Source organism: Diceros bicornis, chromosome X (assembly GCF_020826845.1).
Source record: "Diceros bicornis minor isolate mBicDic1 chromosome X, mDicBic1.mat.cur, whole genome shotgun sequence".
NCBI lineage: Eukaryota > Metazoa > Chordata > Mammalia > Perissodactyla > Rhinocerotidae > Diceros > Diceros bicornis.
Window position 1 is genome coordinate 14,539,994 of NC_080781.1, and position 23,997 is coordinate 14,563,990.

The 23,997-nt window shown below is 44.0% G+C and overlaps 1 protein-coding gene and 1 long non-coding RNA gene across 3 annotated transcripts in view; both read left to right on the top strand.

Annotated features, from left to right (window-relative positions):
• Window positions 1–23,997, top strand: part of NHS (NHS actin remodeling regulator) — a 336,002-nt gene that overhangs the window by 232,300 nt on the left and 79,705 nt on the right. The window contains exon 1 of one of the 2 annotated variants that reach the window (XM_058535508.1): window positions 5,775–5,979. The exons of the other annotated variant lie outside the window; for it this stretch is intronic. Coding sequence (XP_058391491.1) covers window positions 5,946–5,979 — 34 coding nt within the window. The 5' untranslated portion in view covers window positions 5,775–5,945. Of the gene's footprint in view, window positions 1–5,774; window positions 5,980–23,997 lie in introns of those variants that run through there. 2 annotated transcript variants of the gene reach the window in all.
• LOC131400778 (uncharacterized) lies at window positions 11,691–21,357 on the top strand. Its single transcript, XR_009217451.1, has 3 exons — window positions 11,691–13,560; window positions 19,484–19,577; window positions 19,674–21,357. It is a non-coding gene; the product is annotated as an uncharacterized LOC131400778 (long non-coding RNA).

Sequence of the window (23,997 nt, forward strand, 5' to 3'; positions counted from 1 at the left end):
CTAAGGACTGCTTCAGTGGACCCTGGCATTAAGGCTGCTGAGGTTGGAACAGCTGTGGGGCAGGGCAGCTCCAGCCAGGGCCTGCTGGGCCTTTAATTTTTCCACACATGTTCACATATGTACAGGGATCCAGCAGATAGGCAGCAAGCAAGCTTGGGTAGCAATCCACTGACAAGTAGCAGTAGCTCTGAATAAATCACAGCGGCCTGGGTTGCAAATTTCGCTCCAGGGGATGGGGACTTAAACAAGGAGAAAAGGCGTTCACCCAACTTTTTCCTGAAATGCCAGAGGAATAAAACAGGTCAGCGGTGAATACGAAATTAGCTTTTGGCCAGTCTCCAAAGTGATTTGACCTATTTAGGAGTCATTGAGGATAAGCCAAAGGAAATCCAGTGGCCTGCATCTTGATTTGTCAAGGGAGAAGAGCAAGGGTAAGGACCGCCAGATGGCCAGATTGCCTGAGTCACTTGTTATGGAGCATAGGAGTGAATATGGCTAGAACTCATGAGAAGGGTTCTGGGACATTGACTTTGGGGTGAACTCTTGGCACAATTTAGCATGCAAATGTTAACCCTGGCAGATGCGTTGGTAATCTGGTGTGCCAGCTCAGTGGCCCTGGTCACTGAAAGGACCATATCGGATTCTGAAAGCCTTCCTACAGGTTAAACTCTTCTCAAAGACCCTTCTGTAAAAGGTAAACACAGGCCAAGTCAGCAAAGGGAATGTGGGCTGCTAAAAGGCTTCAGTGGAGAGCTAAACTACAAAAATACTGAGGCCAACTCCACTACAGCCTAGCAGGTCAGAGTTGGTAGTGGATGTAGTTGGTGCCCTACCTCTAACTCCTTTACCAGCTGGTACACCCCTCCTCCAGCTGCTGTGAGTGTGGGCTGCTAAAGGCTACAGCTGCTCCTTCCCCAGAGAATTGCTGTCTGCCAAATGTTAGCCCCGCCAACCCTCTTGCCTCAAGGTGAGACCAGCTCTGTGATGCAATTTGTACTCCAGAGCCTCCTGCGGGATCAGGCTGAAGCAAATCTCCAGCTGAGGCCACATCCTTGCTTAGTCCCTTTCCCTCTTGCACCCTGCTTTCCTCATGCCCCTTCTGAGAGCACCCCCTCCATACATCACTTGAACAAGAATCCCCATCTTAGACTTTGCTTCTAAGTAACCCAAGCTAAGAAAGAGTTGGCGGAAAGGGGCATTTGAGAAAAGTCCCAAACCTGACTCCACATCAGAATCACCTGGGCAGCTCTAAAAATACAGATTCTCAGGCCCTACATCCAGAGATTCTGATTCAGTGGGTCTAGGGTGGGGCCTGAGATTCTGTAGTGTTCCTTAGTGGATCCTTGGGAATTTTAATGCAACCAATCCTTTGACCAATGGGAACCACTCATTCTAACGCATCATCTTTATTTCCTTGCTTAGATCTTTTAGGAGACATTTATTGATCAAGTTCAGAAACAAAGCACACAATCTGTCAAAGATACTAAGAAGCAGAGATTTAAATAAAAGCATCCTCAGTTCTTGGCAGATCTCTTGAAGTCCAGCATACCATGCTGACTCTCAGAACTTTTTAAGCAAATTGTATCTTTACTTTTTTTTTTTTTCGTATGTGTCCCGAAATGTAAAGGTCTGTTTGGTTGGGAAAAGGGAGGCTCTTTTGAGGCACTGAGTTGCCATGGAGCTTTCCAAAAAGGGATATTTGACCAAACTTAGGATTTAATTAATGCTTCCCAGTCTCCATGCTCAGAAGTATTAACCGACTAACCCCCCTGTCACTAACAGGCCTAGATTTTCAATATTATTGGTTGTGTGGATGATTTGGTGAAGAAATTCAAAGAGAAATATTTTGGTCTATTATCAGGGACCCTGTGATAGGAAGACTCATGAATAGATTCTCATGAAAGACACAATCCTAAGGAATTTTAAGCAAATTGATTAATTAAATAACTGAATGAAGATGGTTCAACCTAATGCAGAATAAGGGAGTATTCTGGATTTTGTAATGATAATGATGATAACAGTGGTAAGAATAGCAACAAAACATGATTGCTCAGATTTGTTTGAGTGCTTACTATGTTTAAGGCTCAGCACTAATTACTTGGTCTGCATTATTTTATTTAATCCTCCCAGCAACTCCTGGAGGTAAATATATCAGTTGGGGATTAACAAAGGCTTCCAAAAGATGGAACTTTATTTCTCTCTTATGTAAAAGAGGTCCAGAACTGGTATGGAGACTCAGCAGTAATGAGAGACCAAGGTTCCTTCCAGCTCCTGGTTCCATTATTATTAGATTGTGGCCCTCATCTTCGTGGTCCAGGATAGCTACTGGAGCTCCAATCATCACATCATTGGCCCAAGCAGGAGGATGAAAGAAGGAGCGCCATGCTTGTCTCCTAAAGAGACATTCTAGAAATCCACACCACAATTGCTTTTATCTCATTGGCGAGATAGCAGCCCCTAGCTACAAGGGAGGCCTGAACATGTAGCCTTTTGATTGTATGGCAATGGACCCAGTTTAAAAAATTGAAATTTTTATCAATTTGATGGGGAAGGCAAACGTGGAAGGTTTGGTAGGAAATTAACAGCCATAGTAGGTAATATTCTTATCACCATTCTGCAGATAAGGAAAATGCACTGAGGGACTGAGTGACTTGGCCATGTTCACACAACCTATAGGTGGCAGAGCCACGGTAGGACTCAGGTCTCTCTGACTCGAGCATCCCTCTCTTGACTACTATACCCTCCTGCCCATTTTTGCTATGTTGTACAACAGTTATGTTTCCTTAAAGGTGCATTTGTTCATTTCCTGTTTTCTTCCTGGTGTGCCTTTTACCCCCTTCTTTGCGTAAATCCTAGCCATGCTTCGAAGCTCAGCTCCAGTGCCCCAGAAAGCCCTTCCCTACACCCCAGCTGCTTTCTTCATTCAGCAAATGTTTATTGAGCATCTATGATGTGCCAGGCACTATTCTAGGCACTTGGGCTTCATCTATGATAAAAACAAAGACTCCTGCTAGCTTATAGCTATGTGATTTTGGTCACGTTCCTTAAGCTTTCTGAGCCTCAATTTCCTCATGTATCAAATTAGAATAATAAAACTTACAGCACAGGGTTATTGTAAGGATTAAATAAGATACTATATAGAAAGCGCAGTCACTGGCAAATCATTAATTTTTGAAAAATGGTACCTATTGCTATTATTATTATTGTTGTTGTTGTTGTTGTTGTTATGAACATGTCTGTCTTCTCCTATAAGCTGTAAACTTCTCATGGGCAGGAATAGTACCCAAGGCCTTCTGGTATCACCCAAATATCTAACCAAAGTCGGGGCTTAGTAAATGTTTGGTGAGTGGATGCAAAGGGTCTCCCGGTAGAGAGGGTTTCCTGCTTTCCTATGCTGCTAGATTTAGGAAACAGTGAGAAACAGACTAAGCCCTGTAGGAACTTTTTTTTTTTTTGCCTAATTTAAGCTGTGAGATGTGGTGGGTGGTGTGCTAGAGAAAAACAAGACTGAATAATAATCTACTCCTCATACTCTCCTGGAAGGCCACAGAAAGAAAATATATTCTTTTCCTTTTACGGTTTCTTTTTTTCACCTTCTCTGATAGATTTAGTGTTCCAGCAAACCTCTTTTTTGTATTTCTTCTGTCTCCTAATTCTCTTCTCCATACTTCTCTATTGCTTGCTTTAGTCTCTGCCACCTATGGGAATAGTGCTGCTGGCCTAGTGTCCACAGAAGAAACTTCTGGAAGGCAAGAGGCATTGTGCATCTGGGGTCCCGGAGCTGTAGCATTCTAGTCCCAGAGACAGCACCCCACAAAAAGATAACAGTGGTTGCATCAAAACCACATGTCAGGTTTGCTGACCACTGAACTCCCTCCATTTTGTCTCCTCAGCACAGCCTTCCCCTCGGCCCTTCTACAAAGGTGAAAAGCAAGTTCACAGGATGAGGGGCCTTCTTTCTTCCCTGACATCTGGTTTGATTCTGGGCAGCTAAATAGTGGCTTTGCCATGAACAACAAAAGTTAATTCACTGTGGTTTTTAAACACCAAGTGCAAATATTTTTCCTTTTCAGCTTGGGGTCACTGGAAGGGAAAAAACAGGGCTGAGAAGGAGATTAACCTTTTAAAAACTATTATGACTTCCCATAGAAAATAAAGCAATGGCATCATTTCCTTCCGTTCGTGAGAGTCTTTTTATGAGTGATTGTTGTTTGAGGCAAGACTGGGACTCTGAAGAAGATTTTTAAAAACTGTTTTAGTTTGGTTTTCTACTCAAAAGCCCACCATGATTGCTTTTACGAGTCCACACAAATCCCAGTGAAGCCCAGAGCCACCCTCTTTGCTGTCTCTCTTGTCTGTCTTCATCCCTGGCTGCCTTTCCCTCCACCCTCTCTCTAGCCCTTGGATTTCTTCCCTCCAGCAGGGCCCTGACACTGCTAATGGGAGGGAAATGCAGGCAAGAACACTTGCAATTCGCAGTATTTTAGGCAATGGCCATGCCATCCGCTGATGCCACTAACAGATGCTTGGAAGGCTGAAGATTCTGTCTGGGTCACTTCTCTGAGGTTCCAGCCAGACTTTCTGTTGATTTGGGCTGTCTTAAGGCATCCCACAACCTCAGCACCATTCAGTTCCTCTTCAGAAACGAAGTTACCCATTCTGGCTCTTGCTCCACGTGATTAAGGAATGGAAGCATCCAATGCAGGGAGCTGACGCCATCAGCAGAGACCTGGCAACTATCTGAGAAGAAAGCAAGCCCATCCACATCACTATTAGTTATTTCAATGTTCTCTCTGGACTGCAAAACAAAAGCTCTTCTCTGACTTTCCATTAGTTTCTCTTCTTTCCTTCTGTTCACCCTTCCAGCTTTTGCACATGGATTCAGTGGCTGGGTTCAGGTGGGAGGTCAAGTGTGTGCCATGATGACATAAAGGCTATTAGAGCTAAAGCTGTGGAAGTCCCTACATTCTCCCTTTCTTGCCAAGAGGATGACTTGAACAGGCTCCAGGATGGTTGATGTTTGTGAAGGGGCTCGAGGATCCTTGCCATGTACTATTACTGTTGTTATTGGCATCACAGGAATCTAACATGTTGATACAGGTGGTGTGTGTGTTGGGAGTAGGAGAGGATCAGAAATTGATTTGCAACCTGCAAAGAGCAAACTCCAATTGTATCCCACCCCCCATCCTTTCAGTGTGTGTTCAAATATTTGCAGACCTGTTGAACAGCTCACCTTCACACCAACCTAAAATTTCACAGCCAAGTGAACCAGTCCCAGCCTGGTGAGAAGAATGGGTGGCAACGTGGGGCAGCCGTGGGGTGATGGAATGGGATGTATTCCTTCTCATGACTGGACAATTGGCATAGAGGCTGGGCTGCTGTGGCTCCCTAGGTTTTAGTATTTGTCCAGCTTCTGGTCTCTGGCAGTGTGCTAATGGTTTCCATAGCCACGTGGCACTTGGCAGAGCTTCTCAAACTGATGTGGCCTGAGAGTCTGCATTTGTAACAAGCTCCCAGGTGATGCCATGCTACTGACTGCCTGGCCTTTTGCACTTGGAGCAGTGAGGCTGTAAAAAAGTACCATTGCATTCTAAACTCCTCCAGGGCTGGAAAAGGAAAGTGCTAAGCCCCTCCTCTGGAGACAGGGTGTGTCAAAGGCTGCCCTGGAGTCCTGATTTGCCATTCAAGTGAACCCTGGAGGGATTAGCAGCTGGCCCAGGACTTGGGTGAGACCATCTCCCCCTCCAGGGGGGAGTCCTGGAGGCAGCGCAGATGTTGTGTGAAAATCTGCCACCCTCCTTGCCGAAGGTTGCCCTCTCTCGCCCTCCCGCCCCCCTGCTCTGCCTGCCGACTTAAGCAGATCAACTTGCAGCTCTCTGGGACTCCGAGAGGGCTTTGTATAAAAGAAAAGGCCCGTCCTTAAGAAGCAGAGCGGGAATCCAAGCATGCCTCTCGCCTGCTGCATGCCCAAGAATGCAGGTATTTGGGGTTTGCAGCATTTCCTGGCAGGACAAGGGGGGAGGGGAGTTGAGGGAGGCCAGCCGGGCCTAATGGAGAGGGGTTTGCACTGCAGCTGCTTCCTATGCTGGGGCGAATGAGAAGTATGTTTTCTGAAGAAAGTGAGCCCTTTCACAGGAACAGACGTGAGGAAGAGAGACCGTGCCTGACCCTCAGGGCTGACCTTGATACTTGTGGTCAGTGGCTCCTAAGCTTTGGGGACTTTGAGTTATTCATTCTGGCTGGCCAAGTTTGCAACTCTGTGCTCCTTCTGAGGTGCTGGACCACTTAAGACAGAGAGGACAAGCCTTTTTCCCTCCTCCTCCACTCTGATATTTGCATGTCTTCCAAGGGCCGCGGAGGGTAGCCCAAGTCGGGGTTTCAGGACAGGATTCTCAGGCTCTCGCCCGGGGCTGCTGGGAGAGGCCACTGTAGGCTCAGGCCTGCATCCTGCACCGGCTGGCACTGGGCCCAGCCTGCTTGTCCCTTTCTTCTCTGGCACCCCGCGCCCTCCTGTCTTCTCGGAATTCCTCAGTATCCTGCCCTCATCCTGAGATTACACAGAGAGATTTATTTATCTCCCTATGGCCCCAAAACAGCCCGAACTGGGAGTCCCCAGACCCAAGTTCCCAATTTCTAGTTTCTGTTCCATCTTAAATGGCCTTAAACCATTTGGAGGGCGTGTCATGATTTCTGTAGTCCTCTAAACCTTACTTCACAATATTCCTTTATCATGGAAGGTCAGCCACACAATTGAACCCTGTTTGAAAAGTGTTGAACTATTTGCAATATTCATCCTGCATTGGGGTTAGTCCTTCCATTTTAACTCAGGCTCCTGACGTCAGGGACAGTGCCTTTCTTATATTTCTCCTAGAGACTCCACCCCCCCTCCCAGTCATGTTGAGCATGCAGAGGGTGGGCAGTGTGATTGTCGAAGCCTCCACTCTCCTTGCCCCAACTAAACCACCTTATTGCACATTTGCCTCCACTGTCTCTGTGGAGACTGATGCACAGCACGGCCATGCTCCAAGGGCCACGCATTGGCCTAACCACTACCAATACGGTTGTATGCAGCCCTGGTCCATGCAAGCGTTGTTCTGCCCCGCCGTTAGAGAACACTCCCTCTGAGTTGCTTTTCCAGGTGTGGTGATGGGGAGGCACTGGTTTGTGCCTGCTTTGTTACCTAAGATCCCTTAGGAGGGGAAGGGAACGTGCCTGTGGACCAGGCAGCTTCTAGTGGGTGCCACTGAAACTCTGTCAGTTTCTTCAGGGCATTGCAGTTTCTGAATTTGGGGGTAGAGAAGTTGTGCAAATCCAAATCCCTAGTATCATATTTGCTTATGATGAATAACCATTATTTGATGTGCAGGCCACACCTCAGACCAATTAAACCAGAATCTCTGGGGATGGACTCAGGCATCAGTGCATTATTTTAAAAGCTCCCTGGGTGGATTCTAAGGTATAGCCAGGGTTGAGAATCCCTGACTTAGGTAAGAAGTAAGGACTCCACTCCCACTCTAACCCCCAATTTCCCTCAGGGAACTGAGTGAGACAATTAAGGACCTAAGTTCACACATTTTCATAAGGATCAGTGGATTCAGGGGAGAATGTCCAACAGCCAGGTAGTATTCATCAGGCCTGAAGGACTATGTAATGGGAGAGAGTACCAAAAACGACCCTTCCAGGTGCCTGCCAGAAGTTTCCAGTCTAAGCTCAAGAAGAACAATGGGGAGAAGGCCTTTAGAACAGCTTGACCCAGTTTACCTTGGAGAGTTGGAGATCCAAGGCCTGGTGGTGGCTGGCAGGCCAGGGAGGGATGGGGAAAGCTGCAGGGCTACATGGCAGAGGGCTCAAACTTCTTGGAGCTTCTGGCACTTGATGAGTTTGGCATCTTCTGGCATTAGTGTCAGCAAGGTCACGGCACCCCGCCAACTCTGGACAGCTCACAAGTGGGGAGACCAAACCTTAATCAAAGATGCCTCCAAGTAGGACTTGGCAGATATTGCATTCAGCACAATAAAAGCTGAGAGAAAAATGACTGCTTTTTGCCTCAACACAAATTTTATTACACCGGGTTTCATTGTAAAAATGTTATAGTTTTGGGTGTGTGTTTATTACATAAACAATGTAGTTACTCTGATCTTCACCATCTTTCAAACCGGAGTCTCAAAGGGAGTTTTATTTACTAGATTTAAAGCCATGGAACAATTGTTTCATACGATTGCCTTATAAGCATAGGAATAATTCAGGGAAAAATAAAACTCTCTGCTTTCTTTCCTCATCAGCCCCTGCCGAATCTCTCCAGCCTGGAGGCAGGCACAGCCACGTGCTGACAATGTTAGATCTTGTAGCCGATAGACTATATGGGGGTAGACTTAAAAGGGATAGCGTGGTCTTCAGGAAAACTGGAGCATGGGACTCAAGCTTCAGGCTCCTGTTGCATCCAGCCTACAAGGGTGTCTTGAGCAGGTGTGAGAACCACTTAAGCTGATCAGGCAAGCTCTCAAGGCCCAGACCCTTATGCCAACCCATAGTCAGGGGCCAGGGGCCCCAACAGCTACTGCCATTCTTTATGCCCAGATCTCTGGGCATTTATGTTTCCCAGAAACAAAGCTTTCACATCAGTATGAATATAAGCTCAGGTCCCTAGTTCATTCCTGGGAAGTCCACATTCAGAGGGAGCAAGGGGTAGGCTGCCACCATCTTGTGACAAAGTCTGTTTTGTCCATTTTATTGGTGTTTTCCATTTTTAATTAATTGATCTGATTTTATATTCATTTACTTGAGTTTTAAACTTGTTTTTTTCTATTTCTTAAATTGAATGCTTAGTTTAAAAAATAAATACGAGAACTGAGAGCTATAAATTTACCTCAGAGTACAGCTTTGGTCATTTCCATTGCTTTTACTATGTGGGCTTATTGTTATGGGCTTCATCCTCTAGATGATTAGGTTTTGTAGAGGCAGCATGGTGTGGGGAAAATGGGCTTTGGTGTCTGCCAGATCTGGGTTTGAATATTTACTCTGCCATTTATCAGTTGTGTGACTTTGGGCAAATTACAGGATTGCAAATTCCTTATTTCTAAAATGGAGATGATAATATCTGCCTTGTGTGTTCTTTAAATGAGGATGAAATGAAAGAATGCAAGCAAAAGACTTGGTATAGTATGCCTAGTAGCTGCTCAATCCACAGTAGCTATGGATAATACTCATATTTAAAATAATATGCCTTTGGCACAGGCAAAAGCTTTGTGGCTGGGAAGCTGCTCTCCATTTGCATGTCTTAGGCAGAGGGCCAGGACAGTGGATGTCCTTTGTGGATCAACCCACTTATCGTAACGTCCTCCAGAGGCACTGGCAGATGGGACATGAAAATACCAACAGTATGCCTAGAGGAAGGCATGCAGCCAAATGTTACACTGGATTGAGCATGCCGAGGCGAGCCAGGAAAAAACTCAGCACAGCACAAAAACTCACCATTGAGAAATTCCTCTGAAGTTTCTTAGTCTCTGTCTCTTGTGGAATCTTCCTCAATAGAATATTTGAGCTGCTCTGTCCCAAACCTGGCCTCTTTCCCAGCTACCCAACTGGGTCGCTTCCCACTCTGTAGGGCCTTGACTGCTCATCATGGCCAGGGCCATGAAGGAGGCTAGCATTTGGGGAGCTAAACTTTATGGAGCAGCATCTCTTTGCTAGTCACTGGGCTTGGCTCTGGGCATCACACATGGCTAAGACACCATTCTGCCCCTGAAGACTGCCAAGTCAGGAGCACCATGAGCACCAGAAAGGCCAGATATAGTACCTTGGGGTCCATCCACAGGAAGGAGGGACCAAGTCTCCCTCATGGAGTGGTGTGGGAAACCAAGTGAGGTCGATGGAGGAGGGGACTTTTGAACTGATTCTGTTAGGATATATAGGTTAAGGTGTATCAAGTTTTGGGTGGATTTTTGTTTGTGAGTTTGTTTTTGGTTTTGTCTTATTTTGTTTTGTTATATAGATGATGACAGAATGAGCTCACTCCGATGATCTCAAAACTAAAAGAAGTACCTAGTCTCTAAAACCAAGGGAAACATCTTTTATAGAGCCAATATTTTGTAGAAAATTAAAGCCTACTTGCTTTGAGTTGATTCTTGCCTTCTCTAAGTCTGGGGGTGGGGAGGTGGAAGAGATGGTAAGATTAGGAAGGGATAAGGCTGCAGGAAGGTATAAACAACTGTAATCTGCTGTCCACACCCTCTCTTTCCTGCATAGCCCTGCTGTATGAACACTGAGGTGGAAGTTACTTGTCTGTGTTCAAGGCAGCATCTTCTAGTCTTCTCTGAAGCCCACCTGTGCTTCTGAACACTCTGTTGGGTAGCATGGCTCCCTCCTTCCTCGGTGCCTCTTTTTGGGTCAGCAGGAATACTGAGAAACTCCAGTCTCCTGAGGGATGCTGGCCTTGCATGTGGCTATAACTCTTTGACCTTGAGTGTGGTGGTGACTACTGGCTCCCAAAGTGGCAGAAAGGAGATGCAGAAGGGAATTCATCTCAGCCATATCCTCTCACAATTGAAACACACAGGACTGGTTCTTCAGCATTCAGAGGCCAAATGTCCAACTCCAATAAGAGGAAAGATGCAAATATTTCCTCAGCTTTGAAGAACTGAGGCCTCCCAGGAATGTTATCTTTTCTCCTTTCTTGCCCCTACCCTACAAAGTAGCACAGAGGGAGTTTTGATTTATACTTTAAGATAGAATAAATCACTCTTCTCTCACTGCCTTGTCTTTGTGTTATGCTTGCCATGGATGGCATTTGGCCATTAACAACTAGGATCCCTCTTCCATCTAAGTTTTTATCCCTGGAAACCTTCACCAGCAAGTTAGAGCTGGATGATTAATTTTGAAATAAGGATGTGCTTGAGAACAGGCCAGGGGTACACATCAACAGCCACAGAGCCCTTGGCTTAAACGGAAGATAAATTACGCATCCTAACTAATGCAGGCCTGTAGCTTCTGCTCTGAAAGCCAGGGGTGACGACAGGGGCCACAGGTTTCTAGTACTTTCCATACTTACCTTGGGAGGCAAGCAAAATGGCTGCCTGGGAGAATTAAGATAATTGTGTATTGAGTGCTTTTCCTTGGGAAGAAGTTGATTTGTAGGTTCTCTTGATTAGGCTTTTATTTTTTCCCCTTCTGCCCCTCTCCTCTATGCATTTACTTGCTTCATTTAAAAATTTTTTTTACACGGAAGACATCATGGGTAAGAAGAGGAGATTTTATTTTGAAGAACAATGATCACATTAACAAGGTGACAGCAGATAAGCTAAAAGTCACTCCATTTTCTGCTGGGGAAAAATGTTCTTTGTGGGCAAATCGCATTCTGCTTCTCTTTGTCTACTTTCTTTTTATAGGAGGGTGGCAGGCCCAGCCACTGATGGACTCAAAAGAAATAACTGGGAGATAAGATACACCCTTGATTCATATAAGAAGGGAAGCTTTTGAGTTCAATGATAAAAAATGACTTCCTTTCCTGTTCCACAACATTCTTGTGGCTGGAGCTCTCTGTAGGACAGTAACATTTCTCTGCCATTGGTCCAAAGTATCAAGCAGAAAATAACTATGAAATCTGAAACTTAGTAAAGGGCAAAATTCCAATTCATTGCAATTTAATAGATGTCTGGGCCTGGATCAGATTCTGTAGGTACAGAATCTCCCTACATCCTGCCCTGTATTTGGGACAAAACTGAGGACTCCCCCTACCTTTAAAGTATTGCAGACACATCCAGAGCCCCAACCCATCAGTGAAAGAATGGTCAAACCAAACTGGTGTGTAATTACATCTGCAAGTGTATCTATAAAAAAAAAAACAAGAGGCTACAAAAACGATCAAAGAAAAAGTGAATGGGGGATGAAGGAGGTGAAGAGAGAAAAGGAAGGAAGCTTCCTGAAGGAGCTGAGATTTGAGCTAGGCTTTGATGGATTGGTAGGAATTCATTATCCAGGAGAAATGTTCTGGGGTTATACCTCTGTAAGCTTCGGTTTCTTCTGCAAAATCTCATAGGATTGTGAAGATTGAGTGATGTAATGAAAATAAAGCACATAGCAAAGTGCTTGGCACATGATAAGGACTGAGTGAATATTTGTTGTTGTTATTACTATTATGAGGAGATAGTGTTGGAAGCATGTGAGCAAAACCTTCAGGGTCCTTCACAGGGAAATGATGCTATCACTCATAGGTAATTAAAACCCTTTTCCTTCTAATCTTACCCCATTTTTTCTGAGGCTGACTCTCATCTTTCATATCTTCCATACTTTGGTTAATTTCAGTTCACCTCTGGCAAAATGAAAGCAGATTCAACCAAGATCAAAAGATGTTTTTAACCTGACTCGGTTTCCCAATATGACATCTTATACACTGGTTTATAATTTCAATAGTGGATGGATATTTGAGTGAAGGTGTAAATATAAACCCAATATCTTATGCAAGCATTTCTCTTGGGTTTTTGTTTTCAACACCTTATTTTAGCAACTTCAAAAAATATTCACTCAGGGAATTTTTTTCTTCTAATCTGTGGTTTCATTCAGGTCATAAAGGAAAGGTGTTTCTGGGAGGAAGCAATGAAACTTATTTCTCCTAAAGTTTGGTAGTTAAGATAGAAGGCTAAGTACTTTTGCATCATAAATGATCGATACAATGTGTTTGAGAGGGGCTTGTCCATTGACATTGGGGGCTGAGGAGATTTTGGGCCCGGTGGTTGGGGAAAGCCAGGATGTTAATATTAAAAGTCATTTAATGACCCCTTATTATGTGTTCAGCAGGACTATGGTAATTGCTCTGTCATAGTTGATTCTTATTGCAACCCTCTGATGCAGGCACAATTATTATGCTTGTTCCATAGATGAGGAAAATGAGGCTTAGAGTATTTACATGACTTGCCCAAGATTATAGCTCAGATGTTGAAGAGCCAGGACTTGGACCCAGGTCTGTCTGACTCCAAAACCCATGCTTTTTACCACCAGGTTACTCTGCCTGCAGGGGTTTGAAAATAATGACCCCAAACTAAACATGAGGGTGGTGTCTTTAGGTTGTCATACAGGTTAAGAGTTAAAAGATGTGCTATGGCCTATGCTGTAATCTCTGCTTAAGAAAACTTAGTTCTGATTTGAAGGAGCAAATACCTATCAGCAGAGATGGCCCCCACCAAAATATGAGCCTGTTTGTGAGCTGAGAAGAGGTGTCAGACAAGGGACAGAACCAGTAGTGTCCTGTATCTTGAGAAAACAGAGGGGGGTGGGTAAGGCCTTTTACTTTCTCTTTCAGTTCCTATAATGACTCTAGAACTTTTTGCTAATTAACTTAATTGCCTGTAACTGATATATTTATTACCCGGCATTGTTTATCAATGACATATTGTTCAAATATTCATTTCCTAGGAGAAGGTTGTAAATGTCTTCTGGGATCATAAAAGGTGATGGATTAACAAGTGCTGGAGGTTGTGGCAGGTCAAGAAGTTACAGTGCAGAATTTCCTATACCATCGCTTGGATGTGTTGGCTGTTCAGCGTGAAGAGATGGTGTTTTTCAGTGGTGAGGAGGAGTTTGTCCTCTAATTTCCTAACTTCAGCATCCTGGTGAAGGTGCTTGCAGGGATTATACTTTATCTCATTCAAAGTTTCTGAGCAATATAACAAGTAGCAGATATGATTATAGCTCTTCCTGTAGTTACAAAAACCTATTTTTAAATGTCTCCCTTCTACACTTAGCCATCTTCATACCACCATCTGCTTTCCCAAATTTCCTGAGGCCATTTGCTTTGGATAGCCACCAAGCTGCCCTGGGCCAACAGCACCACCTGTTGGCTGGAACAGAGATTTCTTGGACTCAACGTCTTTTTCCAGCTACCTTCTTTGTTGTACTTTGGGATGATAATACATGTGTCCCTGAAATGCCCTATGCCAACTGGGTGTTTCAGTCACGTAACATTGCTTGCATTTTCTCATCACACCATGCTCTCTCACATACCTCCAGGCTTGTGTACACTTTTCCCTCTCTAGAATGCTTTTATGACCTGTTTCACCTAGCCAACTCCTAATCAGTTTGGAAGCCTTGGCTTAAACATCACCTTCCTTGGGAAGCCTTTCCTGAAATCGCCCAGTTGATTTAGACATCTCTGTTTCCAGAGCCCATATGCTGTGAATGCCTGTGTTTTAGTGGTGCTTCCAAGGGCAGAGGATGAACCAGTACCCCTATGGGGAACTGAGCCAGAGGGTGGTGATGGAGACAGGTAGAGTCGGGTATGGCCCAAAACAGCGTTCCATAAGATCTTAAGATTTCTTTGTAATTGTATGCATCATCCTAAACATTCCTATAGAATTAGCACTATTTATTTAATAAAAAATAATCTCCCCCTAAACAATTATTGAGTAAAACTAGTGGTCCAGGAAGATCCCCTCGCATCTATCCTGTGCCTTCCTGAACCCCCAGGCACAACATATTGTATCTCGGGAGTATGTGTAAGTCCCTCTGAAAACCATGTATAATACAGTGTCTTTCTAGTCAGCCATTCTATGGATTCCTTCAGAGTAGGGACTAGGTCTTTCATCTCTGCTATAATATTGCCTAGTGGATTTTAGATACTCAAAAAATATTACTTTTTTGGAATGAGTGACTCTTTCTAGTGATATTGGGCATAATAAAGAACCAGTGTCATTAATCCTCAAAGAGACAGATATTCCAGTTGTAGACGCCAAGGTCTCCATCAGCCCACTATTCTTTCTCCAGTTATTCTTGCATTTCATCAGGGACTGGCATTTAAGATTAATTTTTAAAACCATCTTCTTGAGTTATGTTAATATTTATTCACTACTATGATACCAGTATTGTTTTCCACTCTTGTTCATTGTAAATGCATATTTCCCCAGCAATATTGTGGAGGAAATAAGCCTTGATGGGCAAACCTGGGACTCTAAATGCCATTTGTAACTTCTTTTCCATGGGAAAATGTGACCTGAATTAAGAAGAAAAACTTACAAATGAACTTTGGAACACTCTGAAGCTGGAGACTGACTGTATTCAAGCATCAAACCCCCACACCCTGCAGCTTCAGTTTATATGGCTTATTACCCACAGCCTGAGGGAGGGGAGAAGGAAGCCTAAAGCCAGAGACACAAAGGGACATCCCAGAATCACTGGAGTGGGCAGAGATGACCTCAGATTGGTCCTTCCCTCGGGTCTCTCAGGGTTCTACCAGCATCATCATCAGACTACCTTGGATGTGTAATCTTCCCAGGAAGCCAGAAAAATTCATTCTTGCAAATCCTGCTGACATTTGCATCTCTATGATCCTAAAACTGTTCCTTCTCTTAGACAAATGAACACCTGAATCATCTGTTGTCTCTCCTTAAAAAAACCAATTAAAAAATCTTAAGTTTATTAAGAAATATTAATGAGTAAAGGAGCTCCTATGTACAAAGCAACTTTCTAACACATGATCCATTTATTATGAAATTATTCTTCAGAAACTTCCCACAGCTTCCCCTTCCTTCTTTTAGAAATGAATTACTCTAAACCAAAACCCTTCAAGAACAGGCCAAACTAGGCCTCAGTTCTCCTCCGTGTCACATTCCAGGTGGTGACACATGGATAAAGGGCTTCTGACAAGAAGGGTAGACTTCTTTACCTGGCTTCTCTAGTGTAGCTTCCGGTATATCATAGGGACCGTTGATTCTCCCCACCTGGTCATTTCTCCTTCTGTTCTTCAACTTGACCCCATCTTTAAATGAAGAAATCATCCCTCCCAGATGGGCACATAATTCTATTTTTATGTCTATTGGAAGAAAATAGTAGTGATCTGGAAGTGACAGTTCTGCTTCCACCTGGAAGGCAACCAATGGAGGTCCCAGCCTAGAGCCTGAATCCAATGTCCCAGCCACGTTCTTAGACTGGGAAAAGCTGCTGGAAAGCAAATTCAGAGCCTGAACTGGGAGAAACTGCAAATACTGGTATAGAGAGGGTTTTCTTTGTAATTCATAAAGTTTCTCAGTAAAACGTCCCCTTTTCTGGAATATAATTAGTACATGTTTAACCACAAATGTACAAAAGTTATTTAGGGTATAGACTAACATATTTTCTCAGGACTACAAAGAAGGTTTCTTTCTCTCTCCTTCTCTCTTATATGCTCCTTAGAAAACCTTGCCAAAATCAACTGAAAGGGACCCCCTTTCATTACATACATTTTCCCCAAGAAGTAAAATGATCTAAATTAATTCATTTACTCAGCACTGTAAATACCAGATGAGAAAACTATAGACACATAGATGTAAATACTGCCTCTGTAATTATTTTTATGTTTGTATAACTAGAGGGCACTGAGAAAAAGAAAAAAAAAAAGAAATTATTCAAAGTTGAAAGGTTCCCAGATTTACCAAGAAAATAAGAAAAGAAAAGAAAAAGCCCAAGCATCCACATGCTAAGATAGCCAAATAATCAACCAATATGTTACTCACCAGCATTTTCTTCAAAAGAAAGGGCTTTTGTTGAAACTGATGAGAACTCCAAATGCTGAATATTTTTTCCTATTAAATAAAGTTAGTAATTAATGTAGTGATTAAGAGTGCAGGAGTTGATTTCCTATGTTGACATTCCAACGTACAGCCAAGGTTGGGAACTACTGCTCTAGGTATTTAGTTGTAACCATTATTTCTTCCTCTCACAAATAGTTCACTTTGGCCCTAACGTGGTTTGTAATTATTCCTTCCTTCCTTTTGAGGGTCTCCATCTGTAGGTTTCCCAAGTGTGTGGGAAGGGAAGGGTGGACATCTTTTTCCCCCTCTCTCACCTGTGTCTTTGGATACCTTATCTTCTTAAGAAGACAGCCATGGACATTGTTGAATATTACAAAACTAACACCACATTCTAACAAATTGTAGCTCTTCTTGTTCCACGGCATCACTCCGCTATTTCCCTGAGGGGTTTCTGGGGTTATGCATTGGCATTCATAGTCTTTAAACATATCATCTCTCCTTCTCTTCCTTACATCCACTGATTGTTTCTTGAGAGTGGCTCTGGGCCACTCACCTTGGTTATTCTCTTCCCCAAACCACGTGACCCAACATCAGCCTGACAAGCCCAGGATGGGAGGAGGGAAGGTGGGCTTCTGGGACTGAAGGCTAGCCATGGGGAGCCTCTCTGAACTGGCACTTCCATGGGCCATAATTGAAACGATGTGCAGACCTTGAGTTATGACAATATTTGGAGCCATCAGAAAGGATTTACTTTGTTTTTAAGAAGGCTTTAGTTTATCATTGTTTTGCTCAAACTAGCAATTCTCAACCATTTGTATCTGTTTTGTCATGTGGCTAGAAATTTATTTTAAAGAACTGCATCAGCTAGCCTTTTCTGTGTAACAAATCACCCCAATATTTAGTGGCTTAAAATTTAATAGGTGGTTCTTCTGGTCTGGGCTGGCTCAGTTGAGCTCTGCAGGGCTTGCTTAAGTGTCTGTAGTCAGTCAGCTGGGGCTGGAAGACGTAGGGTGGCCTCATTCACATATCTGGTTGTTAGCATGTGATGGGCCAGGATGAGGGGGGGCAACTGGGCCACATGTGTCTCATCACCCCAGCCTTCTTTGTAGAGTGGCAGTAAGCATGGGGAGGTACCAAGATCAGCAAAAGTAAAGGCTGCAAGGCTTCTTGAGGTCCAGGCTCAGAACACATACAATGTCACTTCTACCACATTCTATCAGCCAAATCAAGTCACAAAGCCTGCTTAGATTCAAGCTGGAGAAAGACTCCACCTCTTGATGGGAAGAGCTGAAATGTACTGTGGCTATTTTTGAAATCTACCACAATAACCAAGCACCCTTATTTGCAAATTTTTAAGATACAAATTAAAGTGAATTTGAAGTTCTTCCACTAATAAGGTAACTCGTGCTTGCATTCAAATAAACTTTATAAGTGGGAGAGAAAAGGGTGGGAATTGCCCATGGCCATGACAATGAGTGGTCCATGTAAGTACTATCTATTATGTGGGTCATGGCAGAAAAGGTTGCAAACAGCTGTCTAAAAGGCAGTGTGGTGAGGTAGAAAGAGCATGAACCTTGGAATCAGATAGACTTGAGTTCAAACACCATGTCCCCAACTGGTTAGCCAGATGGCCTTGGGCAGGTTACTCAATTTCTCTAAGCATCAATGTCCTCAACCATAAAACAGGAATAATAAGACCCAAGGCATAGGGCTGCTGCGAGGATTAAATGAGATTATGATGTCATGCCCAGCACATAGTAAAGAGCCATTTCATGCTAGTTTCCTTCCCGGTCACCTTAACTTTTTGAAATGCATGTGTAGTGGGCATAGTAACTCTTCTACTCGAAACAAAGTTGCCCAGTCCTTTTCCCTGACAGATACCAGCTTTTCTTTCTCTACTTATTGCTTATCTTTGAGAGATGACTTTGATACGGTATTTTTCAACCTAGGATCTTAGCAGTGTTTGCAAACATAGGCTTACACTTAACAATCCAAGATAATTCTTAGTTTTGGTGCTACAAATTATTTCACATTTTCGAGTTGTGCATAGCTTGGTTTTTCTTTATGGTCTGGATATACTGTGGAATTTTGGAAACCGACGATCAGAAAAGAAGGCTTTGAAATAATAGAAGTTGGGCAGCAATGTATGGGAATGATGTTCTCCCAGAAAGGATGCACTTGCATTGGATAAGGTTCTCAAACATATCCAGGAGCTCTAAGTTGTGAGGTTGGTCTTTGGTGGCTAGGGGGGGCCAGATTAGGCAAAACCTCTGCTTCTCCTCTGATGCATTCCATAGGGCTCCATTTTGGCTAAATCATCATAATTCCCACCAAGACAGCACAGAATGATAATGGTTTTATTTATTATTTTATATGCATTGCCAGTATATGCAAAGCTTTACAGCTTGCTATAAATCGAGCGGGATTATCACAGCTGTTACTTATTTTAACAGGTCACAATACAGTAGTTTATGCCAGATGGTTTGGAGAATTTTGAGAAAGAAATTTTATACAGGCAGCCATATAGATACTAGCTTGGGTAGTTGTGCCCTGAAATTAATTTACATTTGTTGTGATATAAAATATATATGAATAAACACATAGTTCCTTATAAACGAGTGAGTCATTTTATAGCAATGATTTCTTCTGGAAGTCCTAGGTTCTCTTGTGAGCAGTGGTGGGGCAGCAGCAGTAGTAATGTGCTGCTACCAGGACAGATGAGAAGTAAGGCTCAGCAACATCCATAGCTATGGAGGGGATATCCAACTTGCCTGAGGGAAGTAAACTTTGGAGGCAAAACTGGGTTTCCATCATTGGAACCAAAGAGAATAAAGCAGGGAAGCCACCCTAGGTAAACATAAGGAGGGGCTGTGTATGGTGAAGAGTAGAGCTGAAATTGGGATCCCTAAGGTCACCAACAAAGTCAGCTTGGGGCAAAAAGTTTACCCAGCCTGGGCAGATCACAGAACATATTATTGCCCTTGCAGATGCTGAAGTTTATGTGTAGAGTGGTCAGTTTTGGATGATCAGCAGAAACGGGAAGAAGAAATAAGCACTGATGATCAGAAATCATTTCAGAAGGTATTTTTGGTTCCAGTTTTCGTAGAACAATAGACTTTCAGAAAGAGAAACCTAGAGGAAACCTTACAGATCATCTCCACCCTCCTTGTTTTACAGATGAAGAAACAGACCAAGAGGATCATTTAAATATTGTCATCTTGGTTCTTTCTATAAAAAAGTAAAATCTGACTGTCAAGGTATTTGGACTCTGTCTGCTCCTCTAGTCTCCCTTCCCTTGATCTGCCCCACCCGTTCCTCTCCTCCTTCACACCTCATGCTGGGAAAGGACCACCTGTCAGAGCAATCCAAAGACCTGGTCTAAAGCACAGCTGGGTTTTCTTGATAAATTGCCCCAAGATATAACAGTAATATACCACCTCTGGAATGGGAATAAAATTATTTAGCCTTTTCAAGTCAATTCTTCCAGCTTTTATAAGACAGGAGTTAACTAAGATCTGTTGGTGTCAACAAAATAATGAAGCAGAAAAGGTGAGTTTAAAACGGATTTAGGGCATATAACAGGGGTAATCTATGTGTAGAAAATCAGGAGGTGACAGTATTTTGAAAGTTGAATATCCCATGAATGTCAAGGGACAGAACTAGAACCTTTAGTGTGGATTCCCCCAAGATGACTAGTAGAAGAATTGAAGCTTTGGAAATGTGCAAGCTAGATAATACTGAAATGCCCCACTCTTTTCAGAGATGCTGAGCTTCCGGTAACTTCAGCTCTCTGAAACACAGCACTAAGACCGAGAGTAAGTGAAAGGAACTTTCCGAGGCTGCAGAGAGTTGTCAGCAAGCCCATGCACTTGATTGCTTAGCTTCTTGCTCAGACCACTAGTAACTCTTTTTTAAGGGATGGATGTTACCCAGCCATGGTGTCTATTTTCCCCAGCCCACTGTTGATTCAAACCATGGGAAAGGAGCTAGAGGAGGGTGAGAGAGGAATGACAGTGGAGAACTAAATATCAAGGAAAGAGCTTGGAAATCCAAAAAGGAGTCTTTGAAATGTGTTACCATAGAGACCAATAATAAGCCTTCTTAATAAAGACCTAAGTAATCAGCAAAGCATTAAATTGTGTTTTGTATCATCTGATTAAAGAGATAGGAGAGTGAATCGTTCGAGGTAGGCTAATTCTGGTAATAAAACTCCCAACATTTCAGTGGCTTATTTCTCACTTACATTGAAGTCTAAGGCAGGTCAACATATAGTCATTTGGGTACCCAGGCTCCTTCCATCTTGGGGTTCCACCACCCCATAGAGCTTCTGTGTTCAGCCAGCAGGGCAGAGAAGGGAGTGTCTGGGGGAATGGGGAGGAGTTTTTACGGGCCAGTCCTGGAGGCACACATCCCTTTGCCCATATTCCATTGGCTGGCACTCGGTTACATGGCTGCACCTAACTGTAAAGGAGGCTGGCTGTAGGAGACAGATGGAGACAGTTTGGTGAACAACTAACTAGCCAGTTTCTTGAGGAAAAGTATAAAATATGCTTTAAAACAATGAGAGGCTTCAGAAAACTGCTCTTGGTTGGACGAACTTTAGTTATATGGAAAATCACCTATGTAGACGTTTACATTTCCTGGCAATACCAGTTAAAGGGAATAGTTATGTCCTGAGCCACACTATAGATCAGAGGCTCGCAAACTATGGCCCATGGGCCAAATCACACCCATTGCCTGTTTTCGTAAATAAAGCTTTATTGCAACACAGCCACGTCCATTCATTTATGCCTTACCTATGGCTGCTTTTGAGCTACAACAGCAGAGTGGAGTAGTTGCAACAGATACTGCACGGCCCACAAAGCCTAAAATATTTACTATCTGGCCCCTTACAGAACAAGTTTTCTGACCCCTGCTCTAGATCATCACTGTCCTAAGGGAGGACACATTTGCAATTGTTTTCCTCCTGAGACCTGGTACCCTTGGCTTCCAGGAAAAACAAGTGGGACGCCCACATGGACTGGGATATAAACTCCATCCTTAGAATATCAGCTCCAACAGGGCCCAGACTCTGCTCTATCCCTACCATCACCCAGCACAGTACCTGGCATCCAAGAGATGCTCAATAAGTGCTTCTGTTTGAACCATCAAGCCATAGGAAGCATCAAGTACCCTAACTATCATACAGGGGATAGGGACCCCAGAAAAACTACCATATGAGCCTATGTGTGAAGATCTCAAACATGGTTAAGAAGGAACTACTTTCGTTGGCTTTTATTATCTGCCAAGCACCATCATTGTGCTTTATAGCTATTATTTTATTTACTCTTCCTAACAACCCTATAAATTAGGTATTCCTGTTTGCATTTTACATAAGGAAACCAAGGTTCAGAGAAGTCAAATCATTTTCCCAAGGCCACACTGCTAAGAGATGGAGGAGCTAGGATTCAAACACAGGTCTTTCTGGGACCAAAGCCCAGATTTTCTCCCTCTACACCATGGGGCTTGCTAAAACCTTATTCAAATGTAAGCAATCTAGTTATGTCATTTTCATCACGACTGTTAACAACAACCTCATTATTGTAAAGATCAATGAGAAGGGGAAGACATGGCCATTTTCATTGATTTTTGGAGTTCTGCAGGTCTCATTGCCAAGGCTCTCTTTTGATAGAGCAGCCCTGAAAACCCAGAGCAACACAGTTCATCTCCTTGGGATGTGTGATTAGTGACTTGGCCACCAGTTCCCCATGATCTTGCCAGGGATAGCTGTAGAGGGCAGCTGTTTTGCTCACCCGAACATAAATTCTTACTTTAAGGTCTGAGCTGTTTGAGTCCACACGTGGTGGGGCTTCCAGTGCCCCAAGTGGAGCTGGTGTGGGAGCTTGTTAATGCACAGATGGCCAGGCCTCACCCCAAGTCTGATTCAGCCTGTCTGGGTGCAGCCTGAGAATGTGCACCTCTAACAAGCTCCCAGGTGCTGCTGGTGCCGCTGGTCCTTTGATGAGCAAGGCTAAGGGAAATAATTTCCTTTTCTTTTTAGAAACTCCAACTGGCCTTCCCACCCACCCTACAATTCCTATCAGTGTCCACTCCATCAAGACTTCCTGAAGCTCAAGCCATCCCAGGTTTGCCTTTGGCAGGCAGAACTGCTCCCAACTGACCTCTTGGTGACTTTTGGCATTCTTGATCGTGCTGCCTTCTTGAAACCCTTTCGTCCCCCAGTCTCTGAGATGGAGTCCTCCCTCCCTCCTGGTCGCCTGCTTCTCTGACCCATCTCTCTCTTTTTCTCTGGTGGCCTCTTTTCCTTTGCCTACCCTCTCCCTTAAACTTGGAGGTTCATGGCTCTCTTCCCACCCTCACTGGAGGAGTTACCACACCACCTCCTCCCACCTCATCCTTCCTATCCTAAACATTCTCTGTCTTCCAGGGGAACTCCAGCCAGATTCTCCATCCTTGCTGGCCGCTGGCAGCCCTCCAAGGAGGTTGGCATGAGTGGAGTCAGAGGAGAACAGCCAACCCAGACTAACTTGGGTTCAGTGTGATACTTTATGTGACCACAATCATAATTCATAGTAATGTCAATTAGGAACTACTCTCTACCAGTGCTTGTGCAAACGCTCTGATTTCTTGTGACCCTGGCAAGTTGAGTGTTTCACCACAATTTGTGAATTATGGAGGAATCACCGGCCTCATGGACTCAGTACTGCCCATGCATGCAAATTTGCCCAGGGCATAAACATCTCTCTTTGAAAATAGGTGGCTGGCCTGGTCAGAAAATAGTCAAGTTTTCCCTAAATGGGTATCTAAGGCGTCAAGGCAAATTACCAAAAACTGCGTCACATAAGGCATCTTTGGATAATTTCATTCACTGGTTTTTCCCTTGTTATATATTAGGATATTTCCCATAAGTGTTGTAAGTGGCCCTGAATGGCTTTCTGTCTTCTGCATGTGGCTGTTATATATAGAACCTGCCAGCCTAAGGCATGGGCACACACTGCCATGGTTTTTAACCGGGTTCAACCTCAGAGCTGGTTTAGTAACCCACCCTTCCCTGGAGATTAGCACATGGCTGCAAAGGCATTGTCTTTGCAGTGTTTTTAAGCCTGGGCAGAGTGAGTTGTATCTAGGATGCTAGGTTTTGGAGTCCAGAGATGAATAGGGGGAGGGGACGCAATGCTACAATTTTCAGGCCGCTCTATTCCTGTTACACGCGGACAAATGTTCCACGCCAGTCTCTGTCCCCTCTCTTGCCCAGCCTGGAGGAGTTGGCACGGTCAGCGTCTCTGATTCCTCTGCTGTTGGCAAGAGATCGGGGACAAGGGAGGTGAGAAGGGAGCCACGGGGGTGCGGTGCTGAGCAGCAGTGGTGGGTCCAGCCTGTTGGTGATGTGCCGAGCCCACCGCCACTCCGGGCATGGGTAACGCGCAGCACCAGCGGTCGCGCTACCGGAGAAGGAAACGCACAGGTACCAGTAATCCGGCTCCGGGATCCTCCGCAGCCC